Source organism: Euleptes europaea, chromosome 3 (assembly GCF_029931775.1).
Source record: "Euleptes europaea isolate rEulEur1 chromosome 3, rEulEur1.hap1, whole genome shotgun sequence".
Lineage (NCBI taxonomy): Eukaryota > Metazoa > Chordata > Lepidosauria > Squamata > Sphaerodactylidae > Euleptes > Euleptes europaea.
Window position 1 is genome coordinate 92,877,943 of NC_079314.1, and position 20,103 is coordinate 92,898,045.

At 44.5% G+C, this 20,103-nt stretch overlaps 1 protein-coding gene across 1 annotated transcript in view; it reads left to right on the forward strand.

Moving 5' to 3' along the window:
- Positions 1–4,536: 4,536 nt before the first annotated feature.
- The window catches only part of TMPRSS6 (transmembrane serine protease 6), a 44,675-nt gene continuing 29,108 nt past the window's right edge, over positions 4,537–20,103 (forward strand). Inside the window, exons 1-5 of the mRNA XM_056847078.1 lie at positions 4,537–4,581; positions 9,607–9,763; positions 10,653–10,795; positions 11,763–11,830; positions 12,571–12,755. Of these exons, the coding sequence (XP_056703056.1) occupies positions 4,537–4,581; positions 9,607–9,763; positions 10,653–10,795; positions 11,763–11,830; positions 12,571–12,755 (598 nt within the window). The remainder of the gene's footprint in view (positions 4,582–9,606; positions 9,764–10,652; positions 10,796–11,762; positions 11,831–12,570; positions 12,756–20,103) is intronic.

A 20,103-nucleotide genomic window follows, 5' to 3' on the forward strand; every position in this document is an offset into this window, starting at 1 on the left:
TGCTCTACTCCTTAGGTGAGGTTCTTTTACATGGCCCCATCTGTTAGACGAGGGATAGTAAACGTCAGCTCTTGTACTATATATTTTGTTTATTTATTTATAAACCTTTTTATCCTGCCTTTCTACCCAATTAGGGCCCTCAAGTTAAAAAACATTAAAAACAATACCTGAACATACTGATATCTATCTATCTATCTATCTATCTATCTATCTATCTATCTATCTATCTATCTATCTATCTATCTCTATGTATGTATTTGGGGAGGGGCTGTAGCTCAGTGGTAGAGCATCTGCTTGGCATGCAGAAGGTCCCAGGTTCAATCCCTGGCATCTCCAGTTAAAGGGACTAGGCAGGTAGGTGATGTGAAAGACCCCTGCCTGAGACCCTGGAGAGCCGCTGCCAGTCTGAGTACCCAGTACTGACTTTGATGGACCAAGGGTCTGATTCAGTATAAGGCAGCTTCATCTATCTATCTATCTATCTATCTATCTATCTATCTATCTATCTATCTATCTATCTATCTATCTATCTATCTATCTATCTATCTATCTATCTATCCATCTATCCATCCATCCATCCATCCATCCATCCATCCATCCATCCATCCATCCATCCATCCATCTGTCATCAACAACAAACAGGAAGGAGGATCAGTAAGGGAAGCCAAATAAAAAAAAGGGGGGGGGAATCACCCATTAGTGGAAAGTTCACCTCGCTTCTCCCATAGATCCAGTTGGCTTCCATGGCCATGTTTATTTCTCCAGCTCTCTAAACAGCAATAATGGAAGGGTCCAAGACCTTTTTGGATTTACAGAACATAGGGACGAAACTGCCCAAATTACGGATTAAAAAACAACACTACTTCCCCCCCTTAGGTGAGGTTTCCCACAGGATGTTAGAACAATTAAGGTAAGTTTGTGAGCATTGTTCAACCCAACTAGAGAGGTATTTGACAGAGATTAGTGCTACAGGTAATCAAAGAGCCAGCGTGGTGTGGTGGTTAAAAGCGGCAAACTCTAATCTGAAAAACCAGGTTCGAATCTCCACTCGTCTACATGGAGCCTGCTGGGTGACCTTGGGCCAGTAATCGTTCTCGCGGAACTCTCAGCCCGCACAGAGGCAGGCAACGGCAAACCACCTCCCAACGTCTCTTGCCTTGAAAACTCTCCCGGTTTTCATAAGTCGGCTGTGACTTGATGGCACTTTACACACACAGTGCTACAGATAACCAAAGAGCTGAGAACAGAGGTGGCAATCAGCAGCGGCACTCCAGGGACTCTGGCACTTAGATTCAGATACCTTATTTGTTGTAGAACAGCTGGATTCAAGCCCAGCAGCACCTTAGAGTCCAACAAGATTTGGGGGGTATAGGCTTTTGAGAGCCAGTCTCCCTTCGTCAGATGTGAAGCTTTAGCTCTCAAAAACGTACACCCCCAAATTCTTGTTGGTCTCTAAGGTGCCACTGGACTCGACTCTAGCTCTTCTCCTGCAGACCAACACAGCTACATATCTGAAACATATTTGTTGTGGCAGTTTGCTAGAGGAGGGAGCTGCTTGCCTGCACTCTTTAGCACCACAAGTGCAGATGGCCAGAGAGAGGTGTTGCAGCTATAGTCTCAGGAAAGGTCAGGTGACACAAGATGTCCAGGATTCAAAACAGATAAAAAGAAGTATTTCTTCACACAACGCACAGTTGAATTGTGGAACTCCCTGCCCTAGGATGTGGTGATGGCTGCCAACTTGGAAGGCTTTAAGAGGGGAATGGACACGTTCATGGAGGAGAGGGCTATCCATGGCTACTAGTCAAAATGAATACTAGTCATGATGCATACCTATTCTCTCCAGGATCAGAGGAGCATCCCTATTACATTAGGTGCTGTGGAACACAGGCAGGATAATGCTGCTGCAGTCGTCTTGTTCGTGGGTTTCCTAGAGGCACCTGATTGGCCACTGTGTGAACAGATTGCTGGACTTGATGGACCTTGGTCTGATCCAGCATGGCCTTTCTTATGTTCTTATGTCCTCTATGAAACTGAAATCTGTATGTTTCCTGAACAAGCATTTGTAGTAACTACCTGAAAGTTGCCCTGCTGGGTCAGACCAAAGTCCCATATAGCCCAGTATCCGCATTCCTGCAATATCCAGCCAGGGGCATTTAGGAAACCTGTAAGCAAGACCAGAAGACTACAGCCTTCTCTTCCTGCCTCCCTCAGCAACAGCCATTCAGAGGCATGCTCCCACTGAGCACTGAGGTTCTTATTTAGCTATTGTGGTGAACTGAACAGCCATCGAAAGAATTTGCCTAAGCTCTTGTAAAGCCATCTAAGGGCCAAACCAGAGATGCAGGGAAATCTATGAATGGATCTCCCTCAGCATTTTCAAATGGGAAATAGCAGCTGAAAGGGGCCTCAACTCAGATTGGGCATAGTGCATGGGAAGAGGGGGATTAAGCTTCTGCCCAAAAGCAGTTTTGCTAGTCAAAAGTGACACTCCCCAAGCCCTCATAAGCCCTGCAAGGGGAAAAAAACAGGCACAGGCCTGACTTTTCCCACTTTTTTTGGGCTGCATATTTATGACAGCCAACTTCCAAATTATGAATGATTTGTCCTAAGGGCTTTACATAAAAGAGCTACTGTTGAGAACCAGAAACTCAGCATGGGCAACCTTCCTGGCATGTAGATGTAGCAACGGTAGGGTTACCAGTCTCCAGGTAGGGGTTTCCAGACCTCAAATATCAGTTCCCCTGGAAAAAATGACAGCTTTGGAGGGTGGACTCTATGGCATTATGCCCTGCTGTGGTCTCTCTCCTCCCTCTGAGGTCTTTGCCCTCTCCAGGCTCTGCCCCAAATATCCAGGAATTTCTCAAGTCAGAGTTGCCAAATCTGTGTGTAAACTGCCATCAGGTTGCAGCTGACTTATGGCGACCCCAGCAAGAGGCTTTCAAGACAAGTAAGAAGCAGAGGCTGTTTGGCATTGCCTTCCTCTGCAGAGTCTCCCTTGGTGGTCTCCCTTCCAAGTACTGACCCTGCTTAGCTTCCAAGATCTGATGAGATTGGGCTATACCATGCTGCCTTCCCTCCCTGGCAACCCCAGGAGATGCCTTTACCTGCTGGATTTCTGTCAGGAAAACAAGTTTATCTGGCCCTCACGCAATTTCCAAAGGACTCTGAGATAATTATGCAGTTGGGAGATAGTCCGTACATATCATAGGGAACACATATGATTTGTGGTAATTCCAAGGTTATTTTGGTGCCCAAAGCTCATGAACATTTAGCTTAGGGTTGCCAGGTCCCTCTTCACCACCAGTGGGAGATTTTTGGGGCAGAGCCTGAGGGCGGAGTTAGGGGAGGGACTTCAATGACATAGAGTCCAATTGCCAAAGCGGCCATTTTCTCCAGGTGGGCTGATCTCTATCGACTGGAGATCAGTTGTAATAGCAGGAGATCGCCAGCTAGTACCTGGAGGTTGGCAACCCTAACTTTACTCCTTGTTCAGGCTGCATCTTTGAGCTGAAAAAGGAATTAATAACTGCAAATAAGCCTCATACATAATTAGTAGGTCCAGGTTTGGTCTGCAGAATGGAACATAAGAAGGAAGAAAGCTCAAAAGCAAAATCAGGAGGGGTGGAGTTTGGCTCTGCTCTTATCAGTTTTTTGTCTGTTTAGACTGCGCTCTGCCTGCCTGCGACTGCTGGGTCCTTCGCACCGCCCGCTCCACCACACAATATTTCCTGCCCGCAAACAATGTTGCAGCAAGGGTTGCTACCCTTGTCCTGCCTCTCATATGGAAGGCAGGCATTCCAGAAGTGAAGACTTTCCCATCCCACTATCTCCATGCTGGGGGAAGCTGCACCTGTTGAATTTCTACTTGATTCAGAAATACCACTTGAATTTCTGTTACAGGCCCAGATAAAGAGGTGGCAGCAGATGCCTTTAGTTGAGAGGTGGGGTATAAGAATGAGCAAAAATTTCCTAGCTTAGAGATGTGCATTTCTTGCACAGGAGGGTTCCCCCCCCCCATTCATTCCAGTTTTGACTTTATTCCCCTGGAACCAACAGGTGTAACTAAGGCAGGGGAAAGTTGCTGGGCAACTTACTCAGGAGCCCTTGAGGAGGGGAGACCAGAGGGAGGAGGATGGTGGAAGCAAGCGTTGTATTCTCCTTGCTCTTTCCTGCATCCTCCACATCCTCTACATCCCAAGCCTTGTTGATCTCCGTTTGGAAAAAAAGGCATTTCCTGTTCGGCAAAGAGAACTGCTGCAATGTTTTCACGGAAACCAAATAGGTAAGGGAATGCCTTTTACTGGACAGATTTCTGGTACTTCTGTGCATCTATCAAGCTACACAGAGATCTCCGTTAGGCAGACCAGAAGACCTTTTCTGGGACTGTACAGCTTTCGGTGTAGAGCTGCAAAGGGGCAAAGGCCAAGAGATGAGGACAGAGCCTCAGATTATTGATCGCTGGGCAGACCTTGGGCCTCAGTAAATAACTCTTCCCCAGTGTTTGCATGTGCTTATGTGTCTGTGTGCTTTTGCATGAGTCCACCAAGCCAGGCCATAAATACAGTGGAGGAATCAAAGGTAGGACTGTAATTTTACCACCCTTTAGAATTTTTCCCCCTGGTGAGGGTGGGTGTTTGGTGGATGTACTATTTGTGTGGCATTTTTGGTGACTATACAGTAGAGTCCAGCCTCTTTTTATGGCCTTGTTGGGGAGAAGAACAGTCGAGTCGAAAAGTACCGGGGTCTGGGAAGCAAAAAGCACCGGGGTCTGGGAAGCCTGGGTATTCTGAATTACTAGGGATGAGACGAAAATCCTGTGGTGGGTGGTTACTGGGAGCAAGACTATTGCTACTTCAGGTTTACACTTCTGTTTCTTTCACGTTCTTTGCAGTAGAAACTTCTAGTTAGTTAATTATTTTCTGATGAAGGAAATATCTGACCGTGCATAACGAAAAGTCACTGAAAGGATAGTGAGTGATATTTCTGCATTTTGTTGTTTTGGCACGCTCCTATAATGCATTTCTTTGTTACATTTCAGTCCAACATTGGGTTGCCAACTATGGGTTGGGAAATTCCTGGAGATTTAGGGACAGCGCCTGGGAAGGGTGGAGTCTGGGAAAGGGAGGGAGCTCAGAAGGGTTGTGATGCCGTATCTGTCCTCCAAAGCTGCCATGTTCTCCGGGGGATCTGATCACTGTAGTCTGGGGATAATTTGTAATTCCAGGAGAACTCTTAACCTGATGGGACTGAAAGGAAGCTAGTCAGAGACAGCAGAGTGATCCTAATTCTTGTCAGATAATCTTGACTAATAGGAAAATATAGAAGCTTTTGCTCCGTCATATGGCTGCTACCATTCAAAAGAAATGGAAATGAAGTGAAAAACATATACATAAAAGTGTCACGGGTGGCTGATGAAGATTGGGAAACAGATTTTTTTTTTACCTTAACCCTGTTCTACCCCTTGCATACTTTATGGACTGTTCTGAGCTTTCTCCACATTCAAAATTGTATAAATAAGTTGAATATACATGTAATTCGGGCAGCATTGGTCAAAACTAGAATTGTGACATAATTTCTGTTGGAACTTGAGATAAAAGAGACATTAGACCACTCAGTGCCACAGAGCAGGGAGTCAAAGCTAAATATATCTAAACCCCACGCAACACTGGCTAGAAGTCACATGCCTTGGACTTCACGCACTCACAAATGTGCTCCAGCTAGTTCTCATGCAGCCACATGATCACAATGGCCCCCATAGGTTTATTATAGGGCTGGCAACTCCGGGTCGGGAAATTCCTGGAGATTTAGGGGTGGAGCTTGGAGAGGGTAGAGTTCGGGGTGGGGGAGAAAGCTCAACAGGGCTGTGACGCCATAGAGTCCATCCTCCAAAGCAGCCATTTTCACCAGGGGAGCTCATCTCTGAAATCTGGAGATTGGCCATAATTCTGGGAGAACTCCAGCCCCCACGTGGCAGCCCTAAATGACACGTATCCACACTATGTGTGGTGCAACCTCCTGCGGCATCTATGGGCACTTTTTCGCACATGCCAAATAATGCACTTTCAGTCCACTTTCAATGCACTTTAACGATAGTTCGTAAGTGGATTTTGCCATTTCACACAGTAAAATCCAGCTGCAAAGTACGTTGAAAGTGGATTGAAAGGGCATTATTCGACATGTGTAAAAGTGCCCATCTGTTTTCTCCCCAATGGGGACACAAAGTGGCTTACAACATTCTCCCCTTCTCCATTTTAACTTCATAACAATCCTGTAAGGTAGATCCTGAGACTGTGTGGCTAGCCCACAGCCACCCAGCAAGTTTTTACGGCAGGGCGGGGATTCATATTGGAGGCTTGCAGATTCTAGTCCAACACTCTCACAACTACTTCGTGTGGTTGTTCCAACCTCCAGATAGTGGCTGGAAATCTCCCACTGTTAAAACTGATCTCTAGGTGACAGGGATCAGTTCACCTGGGGGGGAAATGGCCACTTTCGAAGGTCTCTATACCTCCATTGAAGTCCTTCCCCTCCCCAAACCCTGCCCTCCTCAGGCTCCATCCTCAAAATCTTCAGATATTTCCCAACCTAGAGCTGGCAACTCTAGGGGGGGGGGGACATCTTGTTTCCCCCTCCCCCTCTTTTTCGTGTTTTCCTTCTCTGAAAAGCCCCATAGCCTAGGGTGTTCCCCAAGTTTGCAGAAACATCTCTTTAGAGTCGGTGTGGCCCGGATCCATGGATTTAGATATCCACAGATGGAGGCCACACTTGAGAAATAGTATACAGATGATAGGATGACGTACTCTGCTGCCTACACTTGGGAGTATCCTACGGGAACTGGTGAACTGACTTCATGATGATATATAGAATTTAATTAAGCTTGGATACTTGATTGGAAATGGGGCTGAAGAAATTTTCTTGAAACGGCCGTCCCCCACCATCATGCTTAATGAAGAGTTTGGGATCATTTATACATGTACCTGATGGACTTTTTAAAATACTTTTCTATATACTAAGAAGATTCTACTATTTATACACTGTACTATTCATAGACTGCATCAAACACGTTTTGTATATTTTGTATATATTGTTTATTGTCACTTGTTGTAGTCCATTGTACTTGTTGAAATGTTTTGAAACACAATATAGTCATTTTGTATTATTGTACTGATTTCTTCCCGTGCCAGTTTCCAAACCTCCAGGTACTAGCTGGAGATGTCCTGCTATTACAACTGATCTCCAATCAATAGAGATCAGTTCACCTGGAGAAAATGGCCACTTTGGCCATTGGACTCTATGGCATTGAAGTCCCTCCCCAAACCCCGCCCTCCTCAGGCTCCACCCCAAAAACCTCCCGCTGGTGGCGAAGACGGACCTGGCAACCCTCTTGTTGCCATACCAGGTCACATGCTCTGTATCATCTCATGTTCGGGCCAGCCCTGAAACTGCAAATGAGTATTTTTGCTAAGCTGTTCAGCAAAAATCCTTCTGACCCCCCACACACATTCAATTATAGAGTTCAAAGTGAGTAACTTACCTTGCTGGACACACAAAAAGCTGCCTTACATTGAGTCAGAGTCAGACCACTGGTCTAGCAAGGTCAGGTTTGCCTTTTCAAAGGTGCAAGTAGAATTTGTTGCTTATGGCCAAAGGCCATTACAATGAGATACAAACAACAGAAACCATAAGTTTTGTGTAACAGTGCTAAAATAATTGAATCTAAAAATGCTCATTAAAACATTTCACCCTTCGGATACAGCTTTCACTCGTATTTTCTTAGCTGCCAGAAAAAAACAAACACTCTCTATTCAGTCTGGCAGCAACTCTCCAGGGTCTCAGATAGATAGGATTGACAACTCTGGATAGGGAAATTCCTCGAGATTTGGGGGTGGAGCCTGAGGAGGACCTTGGCAGGGCATAATGCCAGAGAGTCCACCCCTCCAAAGCAGCTAAGGGAACTGCTCTCTGTGGTCTGGATATCAGTTATAATTCTGGGATAATTCCAGACCCCACCTGGAGTTTGTCAATGGGTAGAGGTCTTTCACATCAGCTGTTACCTGATACTTTTAAATGGAGATTCAAGATTGAATCTGGGACTTCCTGCATGCAAAGATGGTCTATCACAGTCCCACCCTACTGGAAGAAATGAAATTAGAAGATGTCAGTAAGAAACATACAGAATCAATAACTAAATATACTTAAGCAGGTAGCTGGTCGACTGAATGGAATGGCAACCTGTGACCATTATGATCAATGTTGTAGGGTTAGGTATATGCCCTATGTGTGCTCTAAATTAAATGCACAAGTAATCTACAGTCTTTCTTTCTTTCTTTCTTTCTTTCTTTCTTTCTTTCTTTCTTTCTTTCTTTCTTTCTTTCTTTCTTTCTTTCTTTCTTTCTTTCTTGTCTAGAAGGTACCACAAGACTCCTATTTATATTCCTAATAACTTCCTTTTCCTCTTTCATGCTTCCAGTCAAGCACTATTAGCTGATCTGTCTTGTCTCTGTGTTACCTCAGTATGAATTTACTTAATCATTTGGGTTAGGGAAATATCCCTACAAGCTGCAATTTCCTGTCATTTTCTTCTACTGATGTTTTCTTCACTTTCTGCCCCCTTCCCAGCAAAATTGGTATTTAATCACATCCTGGGCGGGTGGGGGGGATCCTATTTCTGGAAGTAGTTAAATATCTCATAAATGACCATGTCAAATGTCTGTGAAAATGATCCAAAAACATCTCCATAAATTCACCCATGCAGTTGGGCCTGGCCTGCTACTAGCAGCCACCACACACCTCAGCCAGCCTTTTCACAGGGAGAGGCTGCCAAGGTAGGGCTGCCAACCTCCAGGTACTAGCTAGAGATCTCCTGCTATTACAACTGATCTCCAGCCAATAGAGATCTGTTCTCCTGGAGAAAATGGCCACTTTGGTCATTGGACTCTATGGCATCGAAGTCCCTCCCCTCCCCAAACCCCACCCTTAGGTTCTGCCCAAAAACCTCCTGCCGGTGGCAAAGAAGGACCTGGAAACCCTAGATGGGATACGGGGCAGGGGGGATGAGATGCCCCTTGCAAGTCCTTCCGTGACCCTCACTTGTGTATTATTACTGTTTTATTTATCCCACCTTCCTCAACGGAACTCCAGGCAGTGTGCATTGTTTTCCCTTCCTCCATTTCATTCTCACAATGTCCTAGGAGGTAGGTTTGGCTGTGAGAAAATAACTGGCCAGAACTCACTCAGAGTGAGCTTTGTAGCTGAATGGGGACTAGAAATCTAAGTCTTTCTGACCTCAGTCCAGCATCCTAACCTTTGCACTACACTCCTTCCTTCTGAAGGAATGTGGCTTATTCAGGATCAAGTAGTAAGTGATCTGAAAGACCTCTGCCTAAGACCTTGGAGAGCTGATGCCAGAGAAGACAATACTGACCTTGATAGACCAATGATCTAACACAGTGTAAGGCAGCTTCATGGGAAGAGAAACTTTTAGTGCATGCACATGCCACAAGGGTGCTTTTTATCCCAGTCCTCTTGATTGGTCAAGCTGGGTCATGATGTGGAACCTCAGCTGTAGATAACAGGGCTGTTCTTGGTTTCCTGTTTAACAAGATTCCCATGATGGAGGGTGAGGACCAGGAGGAGGACTCAAAGGAACCATCTCAAGATGAACACAACTACAGACGGCACAACTGTCGACGATGCCTCCTGTTCTCGGTTGTCTTGGTGTTGTTGGGTGGAGCTGGAGCAATAGCATGGTATTTCTTTGGTAATTATTATAATATTTTGCTTGTTCTTGTTGTTCTAATGTTTTGATTGTGAGGAAATGAGGTCAGGATTAGCAGGCTGCTAAGAATCTGGCTGCTCCCAGAGATTGCAGGATTGATTCACTGCATTTTTTTTCTTTTCTGATGTCAAGTCACAGCTGACTTAAGGTGACCCTATGGAGTTTTCAAGGCAAGAAATGCTCAGAGGTGGTTTGCCATTGCCTGCCTCTTTGCCAGGACCCTGGACTTCCTTGGGGGTCGCTCATCTAAACACTAACCAGGGCCAACCCTGCTTACCTTCTGAGATATGACAAGATCAAGGCTAGCCTGGTTTGAGAGAGAATCTGCAGACTTGTGGGTCGTTGACTGGTTTAATTGGTTCCCTTTGTGATGAAGGCAACTAGTGTCAGATGCATCCAAAATATGCCAGTCTTATTCTGACACACAATGTGGCAGCTTTTGTTGCCTTGGTATGTACAATACCAAGATTTTTTTTCTTACCTTCTTCAAATCACACCATAACAAGCATTGTGGCATTGTGTTGTTTGTTATGGGACTCTAAAAGAACCCAAAAAATATCTTCTGTTACCTCTTGCATGCAAAGGTATTTCCATTCCAGACTTATGTTCACAACTCTGGGGTGGTCTGAATGAATGTGGCCAAAGTTTTTTGGAGTAATTGGTCCTTGCAACGTATCCTAACGACCGAGACAAACAGTGTGATCCTATGTTGAGTTGATTTCAGTGGACATGGTAGGGTGTGAACTGTTTGGGATTGCACTGTTAATTATTTAGGGCGGAGTATCACTGAAATCAGTGGAACCCCCTCCCATTTTTTGAGGTGCATTCATTTCCTTGTCTAAATTTTCCCGCCTTTAATATATCTTGGCAGATTATAAACCCCATTTTTGGGAGTCAACTTCCCTGCATTTCTACTCTGGCAGTCTGAGGATCCTCAACCGACAGTATTCCCTGGACCACGGGCGGATGGAATCCAGAGCCTTTTGGACAGAGACGGCCAAGATGCAGAGGATGGTGGGGCACCACTTCATAAGTTGCAGAGGGTATTCAATGTGAGACTTAGGTCGTTTATGTATGGGAGTTTTACCTGAGGTTCATTGCTCTCTGGACCCACACTTTCTTGTTGAGAGTCTATGCACTAGCAGTCTTCAAGCTCAAATCAGGAAGTATCTGAATCCCCACCCCTTGAAATGCTGCTTTGTAATTGGCTGTAGTGATATTAAAGTTCCCTCCCCCCCAACCCAATTAACGCATTAAAAAGCATTTTAAGAACATAAAACAGGGCAATCTGAAAAGAAGAGGGGAAAGAAATCCAAGCCTTGGTTTTAAAAAGACTTACTTCTGCTCAGAACGAGCTCTGAGGAAGCAGGAAGTATTTGAATCCCTGCCTTTGGACATGCTGCTTTGTAATTGGCTGTGAGCGAAACTAAGCTTGCATGTCCCACACTTTATTCATGGAGATTCACCTAGGCTTTCTCCTGGGCTGAGCTCAGGGCTTTCACCTGGGCTGAGCTCAGGGGAGACAGAAGTATCGGGTTAACAGAGGAATGGGAAGGTCCAGGATTTGTGAGAGCTGGCAGCGAGGTTATCTCTAATGGAGGGAAAACTCATGCATAACTCCAAGGAACAACCGAGACAGACTGGGGGTGAATGTGAGTGAAAGTACCCATGCATAAACGACCTTAGAGTGGCTAGCATTCTTATTGCCTCTGTTCCTGTGTCTTGCTCAGCAGCAAACACACAGAGAAATAAAGCAGATGTCCCCTACTTTGAATGTTCCTTCCCTGCTAAATTTCTGCATGTCAAGCTGTGATAAAGGCATGGGAACACAGCCAGTCAAAAACATGGCAGCCTTTTGTGGAAACAAAATTTGCTCTGTGAACTGGATGTGGGGTGGATAATATAGCAAGAAGAATGAGGTGGGGTATCCCTCTGTGAGGCTGCTGATGCTGGTAATCATTGAAGAATGTTTTCTTTATAGCTGAAAGACCTTATTCATGCCTCTGAACTGGCTCCTTACTACAACTCCACCACCATCTATGCCTTTGGGTAAGTATTGCTTTCACATCAGTTTACTTTGAGGAATTATTCAGCTATTTGAAAGTTACCTTATACGTTGCAACATGTTCCTATAAAACACTGGGGAAAAAATCTTCCATTTGATTGGTTGTGACTCTATAACCGGAAATACTCTAATCTGGTGAACCAAGTTTGTTTCCCAATCCCCACTCCTCCACATGCAGTCTGCTGAATGACCTTGGGCCAGTCACAGTTCTCTCCAAACTCTCTCAGCCTCATCTACCTCACAAGGTGTCTGTTGGGGGGAAGGGAAGAGAAAGCGATTGTAAGCTGCTTTGAGACTCCTTAAAGGTAGAGAAAAGCAGGGTATAAAAACCAACTCTTCTTCTTCTTTGAATCATAGAATCATAGAGTTGGAAGGGACCACCAGGGTCATCTAGTCCACCCCCTGCACAATTCAGGAAATTCACAACGACCTCCCCCCACACCCCCAGTGACCCCTACTCCATGCTCAGAAGATGGCCAAGATGCCCTCCCTCTCATGATCTGCCTAAGGTCATGGAATCAGCATTGCTGACAGATGGCCAACTAACCTCTGCTTAAAAACCTCCAGGGAAGGAAAGCTTACCACATCCAGGGTGGTAAGAGAGTTTACCTCCTCCTCCTCCTCCTTCTTCTGCTGCTTCTGCTTCACTGCTTGTAGCAGTACTTGCAAAATACAGAAAGGAAAATGGACAAGTGGCAGTAAATATTATTTCTCTCCATAATAGGGAGGGATCTCTGACCTGCTTCTTCTGGTTTGCTCTTCAAGTCCCAAAAAGCCAGCACAAGGAGATGACTGCTGAGAAGGTGAACACCATGCTGTACAGGCAGCTGCTTGCCAGCACTAATCAAACAGGCCACTTTGCCATTCGGACCGAGTACAAGATTGAGCCAGAATCCTTGGTTCTGCTAGGTAAGAACCCACCACATATAGGCAATAGGTCTGCTCAAGGTAGGACAGTTCTAGACAAGTTGAAAAGATGGGGCCATCTCTATTAAGGGAGGAGAAACAGTCAAAGAAGGAATGAGATAAAACAACTGTGCAGAGCTGAAATTGTGTATTAGCAGAAAAAGGAAAAAAAAGAACTGTGACTCAGCCACAAATGAAGGAAGGAAGAACGTTATGACTCCCACCTTGTGAAGCAGGGGTTTGCAACCTTTTACAGTTAAAGAGCCAAACTATATAAAAATTCAGAGCAAGAGATCAACAAAGAGCAAGTATAAGAATGGCCATTTGCATATTTGAAAATATACAATTTAACATTATTGATAACTGACATGTTGATTCATAATCCTCACAGTTTCTGCAGCCCAAATACACACACACATACAGGGTCTCACAATAAATAACACATTTATATAGGAGCACCCTGCACAATTGCTTTAGTGCACTGGCATAAATCTGTGCCTAATTTGCACGTGGATTACTGCAGTTGTTCACCTCTGTCATTTCCCTTTCTGTGAAACTTCTCTAAGAAACCCTTAGTCTCATGAAAAACTTTGCCTACCACTCCCTTCACTTACTGGTTATTCTTGCATCCCTCCTATCCCTCTAATGTAATTTAATTTTTCTGATTTGGTTTTCATTTTAAAAGAGCCGTATTTGGTTCTGTGCTGAGCCACATTTGGCTCAACAAGCATAGGTTGCAAACCTCTATTGTAAAGGGATGACTGCTGATGAGTCCTGATTTGTTGCTAGAGAACGCTGTAATAGGTGTTTGTTTGTTTTTAAATTAATAAAATACATGTTCATAGGGGCAAGATTACTGCACAATCAAACTTTTTAAAGATCCATTGATTTCAATAGGACAGTTAAGTGTGTACTCCTCCTGTTTATCTGAACATTGTCAGTACATTTTGCAAGCTCTGAATTTGGGTTAAAGAGGATGTATTATCTTTCACTTTGGTCACATTATGAGAAAAGACAATCATGCTGGGAAAAGTTGAAGGCAGCAGGAAAAGAGGAAAACCCAACAAGAGATGGATTGACTCTATAAAGGAAACCACAGCCCTCAATTTGCAAGATCTGAGCAAGGCTGTTAAGGATAGGACGTTTTGGAGGACATTGATTCATAGGGTCGCCATGAGTCGGAAGCGACTTAATGACACTTAACAGACACTTAACACACGCATGAGGAGCTAAGGGTAATGTTCATAGTTCTCCCTTCTCACATTTTTTTCTTCACAATGAGACTATGAAGCAGGTTGGGCTGAAGGAGAGAGATTCGCCTATGGTTACCCAGTGAGCTTCGCTGAGCAGGGTTTGAAGCTGGGTCTACCCAGGATGAGGACTAATCAGTACACCACACTAGCTATAGTGAGAATCTGTATGAAATAGAGATGTCCTCTCCTTGTTTTGATTTGGTATTTGCCTCTCCTGGATATCTGTGTGAAAGGATAAAAATACACACACCCACACAGATATCAAAGACAGTCAAGACAGGAGAAAGCTTTTGGCAGTGCAGATTGACTGTTGGATAGAATCCTTTTCCCAAAAAAGTGCTGGGTGTTGTCAAATCTGATTGAGACTATATTAGGGGATGTTCACAGGGTGCTGATCCACCATTAATCCTTCATGTGTCCTGATCAGACATGGGGGTCTTTTTAAAAATCCCGGTCTGTACAGCATTCTGTTTCCAGATGTGGATTCTAGTTAGTGGACCAGGGTACATATAGATAAGCTAAAGAACCATCAAAAAGAATCTTTTTGTAGTGCAGATTTTCCCTAAAGTTGCAAGAATCATTTCAGAGTATCAGGCTTGCTCATATTGTTGGCTCCATTTGCTCTTTATAAATTAGATGTTTGTTTCATTGGCTGTTCTAACTGTCAGCAAATGAATTTGGGGTTTTAATTTCTGTCTATGAGAACTGATGAAAGTGCTACATGAGATCAAATCTATCATGCTTCTCTAAGTCTCTCTTGGCTAATAGGCTGCTGTCAATCATTATCTTTTATTTACAGCTTTCCCTCATTTCTGATGCTTTCTGCGTGACAGCGCTGTGCTCTAACTAATTTGTTCATTACAGCTTTGCAGATCAAACTTCCCAAAGACTAGAAGAGCACATTTCAACATATCTAAGTGGCAAAGGTTGGAGGGAAATATAGTTAAGCCCCAGTTTGATTAGAATGGATTGTAATTACTGATGCATGTGATTGATCTTCAAGGGTAGCCCCATATAAAATTCAATGCAGTAGTCAAACCTGGCCTTAAAATTGCTTTGGACAATACGGTGACAAAGCCTGAGGACCCATGTTCTTTCATTTTAGCATTCATCTTCGTATGCAATTCAATGTCTAGGTCCCCTGCATATGGGTGAACACATATGAGCACACAAAGGGGCCTTATAATAAGTTAGACCTCTGGTCTATCACGGTCCGTATGGTCTCCTGTGGCTGCTGTCCAGGCTCAGGTCTTTTGTGTCACTTCCTCTCTGATCAGTTTAACCAGAGATGCTGGAGACTGAACCTCAGACCCTGTGCATGCAAAACAGCACTTTCTTGTGATGTGCTTCTTGTCTCAGAGTGCCTCATATTAGGGCTATCAACTAGAGACCACAGAATGGCAGCACACCTCCTACTAACTCTCAACTGAACTTGTCTACTCTGCAGATGTACGATATCACCAACAGTGTGTGTCCATTAGAGTTTTAGGCAAAACTTTTCTTAAACATTTCAGCAACAGCATTCCTCAGACAATGAGTTGGATCCATTGCCAAATTTCCACTTGTGCTAGAGCTCTTGAGCAAGTGAAGGTGCAAGAAAACGACCACAGTAGCTGCTTGCACTAAGCCAAACTTACGGTACTGTATTCCCACTGGTGTTTCCACTTGTGCAAGATCGTGTTCAATCAATTTATGGGCACTTAATATATAGGGAGGAAAGCACTGGGGGTAGCACAAGATCTTGTGCAAGCAGAACTGTGCTAAGTATGTTTCCACTTGTGTATTGCTGGATCCAAGCCAGTGTGTGGATAATGTCTGCTTTCAAGTCTGTCTGCTTTCAAGTCTGCTTGCTGTATCTTCTACTTTCTCGTTTTTTGTCCTGAATTTATCATATGCAGTATTTATACTTTTACATTCACTCTGGATTCATGTTAAAGCAGGTAGTAAAAGCAATGGGGGGAATGTGATTTCTTCTGCTTTCTGCAACTTTGGATAAGATTGAAACAGAACCCATATTTCTATTTAAAACCTCTTGGATGTTCCATCACCGCCTCAAAGTCCTTTTAAGTCTTCCTCTCCTTTTATACTCTGTACAATAGAAATGTCCATTCAGGTATTAACGAATCAAAACCACCAAGCCTCTGTTGGTTCATGTAGTTATGAGGGCTCTTAGCAGCCTTGATGATAGGGCTCAGGTAAAGGTTCTCTCTGGGGGGCCCTTACATTCAGAAGATGCTCAATTAGAACAGGTGGATTCCTGCTACCCCCCGCCCCGCCCCCAAGCAGCTCTTTACCTGGTTCCCAGAGTCCTTGTGGCAACCTGGGCCCCTGGAATTTTGTACCCTTAATCTTCCTCCTCTTGGCAGCTCTGGTTATTATACTTAATCCAGGTTGAAAAATTAATGACAAGAACACTTTGCATCTTTGGATGTGGCCATTATCCTGGCACTTGGCTGAGTGATTTAGAGTTCATGAAGGTCAAAAGGAAGAAGGGAGCACAGGCTGGATACACCAGATCTGCTAATGGAGGTGCCTTTCTCTGGTGCTGTGCTGAAACCGAACTGTGGGATCCCATCTGTTGACTAAATGTAACCCAGAAGAACCTTGGCTACATACATCCCTCCTATAAATGCTTGCAAATGGAGAACTGGGGTTGGTTCGAGTGAAGAAATGACAGTTTCCCTTGTCATGCATCTATGAAGTTAGGGTTGGCAACCTCTTGGTGGGATCTGGAAATCTGGAATTACAATTGATCTCTAGTCTACATAAATCGCTTCTTTCTTTCTTATTTCTTTAAAACATTGATTCCACTTCTCCTGGCGCAAATGGCTGCTTTGGAAGGTGGACTGCAAGGCATTATTACCCTACCGAGGTCCCTCCCCTCCCTAAACCCCACCCTCCCAGGCTCCACCCTCAAATCTCCCGGTATTTCTGAACCTGGAGCTGGCAACCCTATATAAAGTTGCTTCATGAAAAGTGCACAAGATGGTGCGTTGATAATAAACTTGAAATATAACAACTTTACAACCTCATGTACACTGAGGCATAAGTGTTAATGAACATAGCAACAATCTTTGTAAATGCAGGATCTTCAGTAACCTTCAGCAAGGGTATTCTGAACAGAGGCTACTTCTAATAAGTGGCGCCCAGTAAAGCAAAGAGAGAAAGAGTTCAAAGTATTCACTCACAGGCATGATTTATTATTTATTTCACTGAATTGGTTGTCTGCCCTTCTCACTGAGACTCAAAGCAGATTACACAGCTTAAATCGATAACAGTCCATACGAAGAGACATCTAATAAAGCACAGGGAAGGTCGATTCAGTCAGTATGAAGACATTGGAGGAGCAATGTACAAAGGGCTAGAATTACCGAAACCTGTGTGAGCATAACATATTAGTTATGATACAGAATGTATTACATTAGTACACATACAGAAAAATATACACATACAGAAATTAGTTCAGTATACAGAAAAATGTATTACATTAGTACACATGAACACATTATACTGAATCAAACCATTGGTCTACGAAGGTCAGTATGGTCTATTCTGACAGGCTGCGGTTCTCCAGGCCTCAGGCGGAGGTCTTTCACATCACTCGCTGTCTGGCCCTTTTAAGTGGAGATGCCAGGGATTGAATTTGGGACCGTCTGCATGCAAAGCAGAGGCTCTTCCACTGAGCCACAGCCCCTCCCCTTAGAAAGAAAACACTGAATATGTGCCGCAATTTGATAATTCAACCTGTACATAGTGGTATAATCCACAGCCCCTTTCCCTTTATAAAGCGTCTTCCTGAACTATTCTCTTATAGTATAGAACTAATGCCTTCATAGAAAAGCTCTCCTGAACAACTTCCTTATTACTTTGCCAGATCCCTCCACCTATACAGTGGGAATGTGAATTGGGAATCTGGCAGGGAGGATAGGGGAAGGGTACAATCCTTGTGCATTTTCATCCAATTTGGATGTTGCTTTTGCAACTTCTACATGGGGCGTGGAGATCTTCCAGAATTACAACTGATCAGCAGGCTTCGGAGATTAGTTCCCTCTGAGAAAATGTCTGCTTTGGAGGGTGGATTGTATGGCATTATATCCAGCTGGGGCTCCTCCCTTCTTTAACTCCCCCCCCCCCGGCTCCATCTCCAAATCTCCATGAATTTACCAACCTGGAATTGGCAACCCTATTTGAATGGGGTAGGGCCAAACGTTACAGGTAGAAAACGGAAAGCAGTGGAAATTAAAAATAAATTGAACATCCAAAACTACAAATGCAACAAAACAGATCAAAGTGTGTGTGGGGGGAGGGGGGAGCAAACATGGGGGGAAATGTTGTGGTCTTCCCGAACTGAAAGGGTCACTAACCATGCATAAAGCCTTAGTTTTTTCTTAGGCCATTTATGCATGGCTGTTTCCTCACGGTCACCCCGTCGACTACTTCCGGGCTTTGCTTTGATTATGCATGGGGTATTCTTCATGGTGGATTTTGCTTCGGTTTCGAATCGGAGCAAACAATAAACCGATTTAAATAGCTTTTTCATGGCAGCGCAGATTCTCCCTCCATCCCGAGGCATTTTCAAATTTTCACGGGAGAAACAGCGCACAGTGTGTGTGTTTTTTTTTGGGGGGGCCATCCTGAGAGCAGCACATCCAAGCCAAAACTCCCGTCACCCTTCTGAAGAGAGGCTGCCAGTCTGCTCTGGGTCTCCCTCCAGTCGGTGCGATCCTATGTGTGTGTGTGTGTTGGGGGGGGGCATCCTGAGAGCGGCAAATCCAAGCCAAAACTCCCGTCACCCTTCTGAAGAGGGGCAGCCAGTATGCTCTGGGTTTCCCTCCAGCTGGTGCAATCCTATGTGTGTGTGTTGGGGGTGGGCATCCTGAGAGCGGCAAATCCAAGACAAAACCCCCATCACCCTTCTGACGAGGGGCAGCCAGTCTGCTTTGGGTCTCCCTCCTGCCGGTGCGATGCTGTTAGAGTGGCAACTCCCCCAGCCAATCACCGTTCTTGGGGGAGGAGAAAGGAGACGTCCCGGGGAGCGAAGCAAACATTTTTTCATGGGCATCCGAGCAACAAAACGCTCTTCTACTGGAAAGTACAGCTCAGAAGTGGTTTGGATTGCCTCTCTTTTAACCCGGCTTATTTTGCTCAGTGGGGGAAAACACGGACCTGGAGTGAATAACCAAAATTTGCCTCCGAAGCAAATCAGCATCGAAACAGCAGCAAATCTCCTTGAAGAATACCCAGAGGTTGCTTGCTCGCCCCGTGCGTTTCTGTGTGTTTCCCCCACATTTTCTGGGTGCTGGCTAAACACAAATCTAGAAAACACGGGGGAAACTCACGGGGAGAGCAAGGCAACCTCTGATGGTCGGCAAATGCAAGCATAATCAGAGCAAAGCCCCGGAGTAGTCGGCGGGGTGACAGTGAGGGAAACAGCCGTGCCTAAATGGGCTTTGATTCCTCCCATCTTTTACGGCCTGTGTTCATTCAGCTGCATCATTAAGAGCCATGCACATTACTGATGCCACATAAATAATAATACTGCTGTCTAAAATGCTGATGAACATGATAATAAATACTTTCCTCATCTACTAGTTGTAGAGCGGTTTGAAATATTAATTGGGAAAGGCTTTTGTATCTCAAATGGCAGGTGGTACAAGAAAACTAATTTCAGACAGCAAATACTTCTAATGCCCTAAGCGCTTCTGTAATGAAGGGATTTGTTCTGCATTATTTTTCCTGATTTTGATTTTTAAATTGGGAATAGACATATGCATAAAAAGAAAAAGAAATCCAGACTAGGTTCTTACGTACGTTCCAGTTGTATATGGCTGTTGCAAATCCAGGTTGCTTCCTAAGAATACTGACTCAGTGTGCACATGCCAAACCACCCAGGGATTACTGCAGACAAAAGACTGGGGTAGATTCAGGCCCTGAGCAGATGTTGTAGTAATCATGTGACTACTGCAGAAAGCAAGAGCAATAGCCCATGTTTCTCCATCGCCGTTATCCCATGATAATGGCAGCATGTGTGATTTTACATCATTGCACTGCAAATTTCCCCACCTCCACGCAGTGTTGCCAGGGAAACATGCAGCATC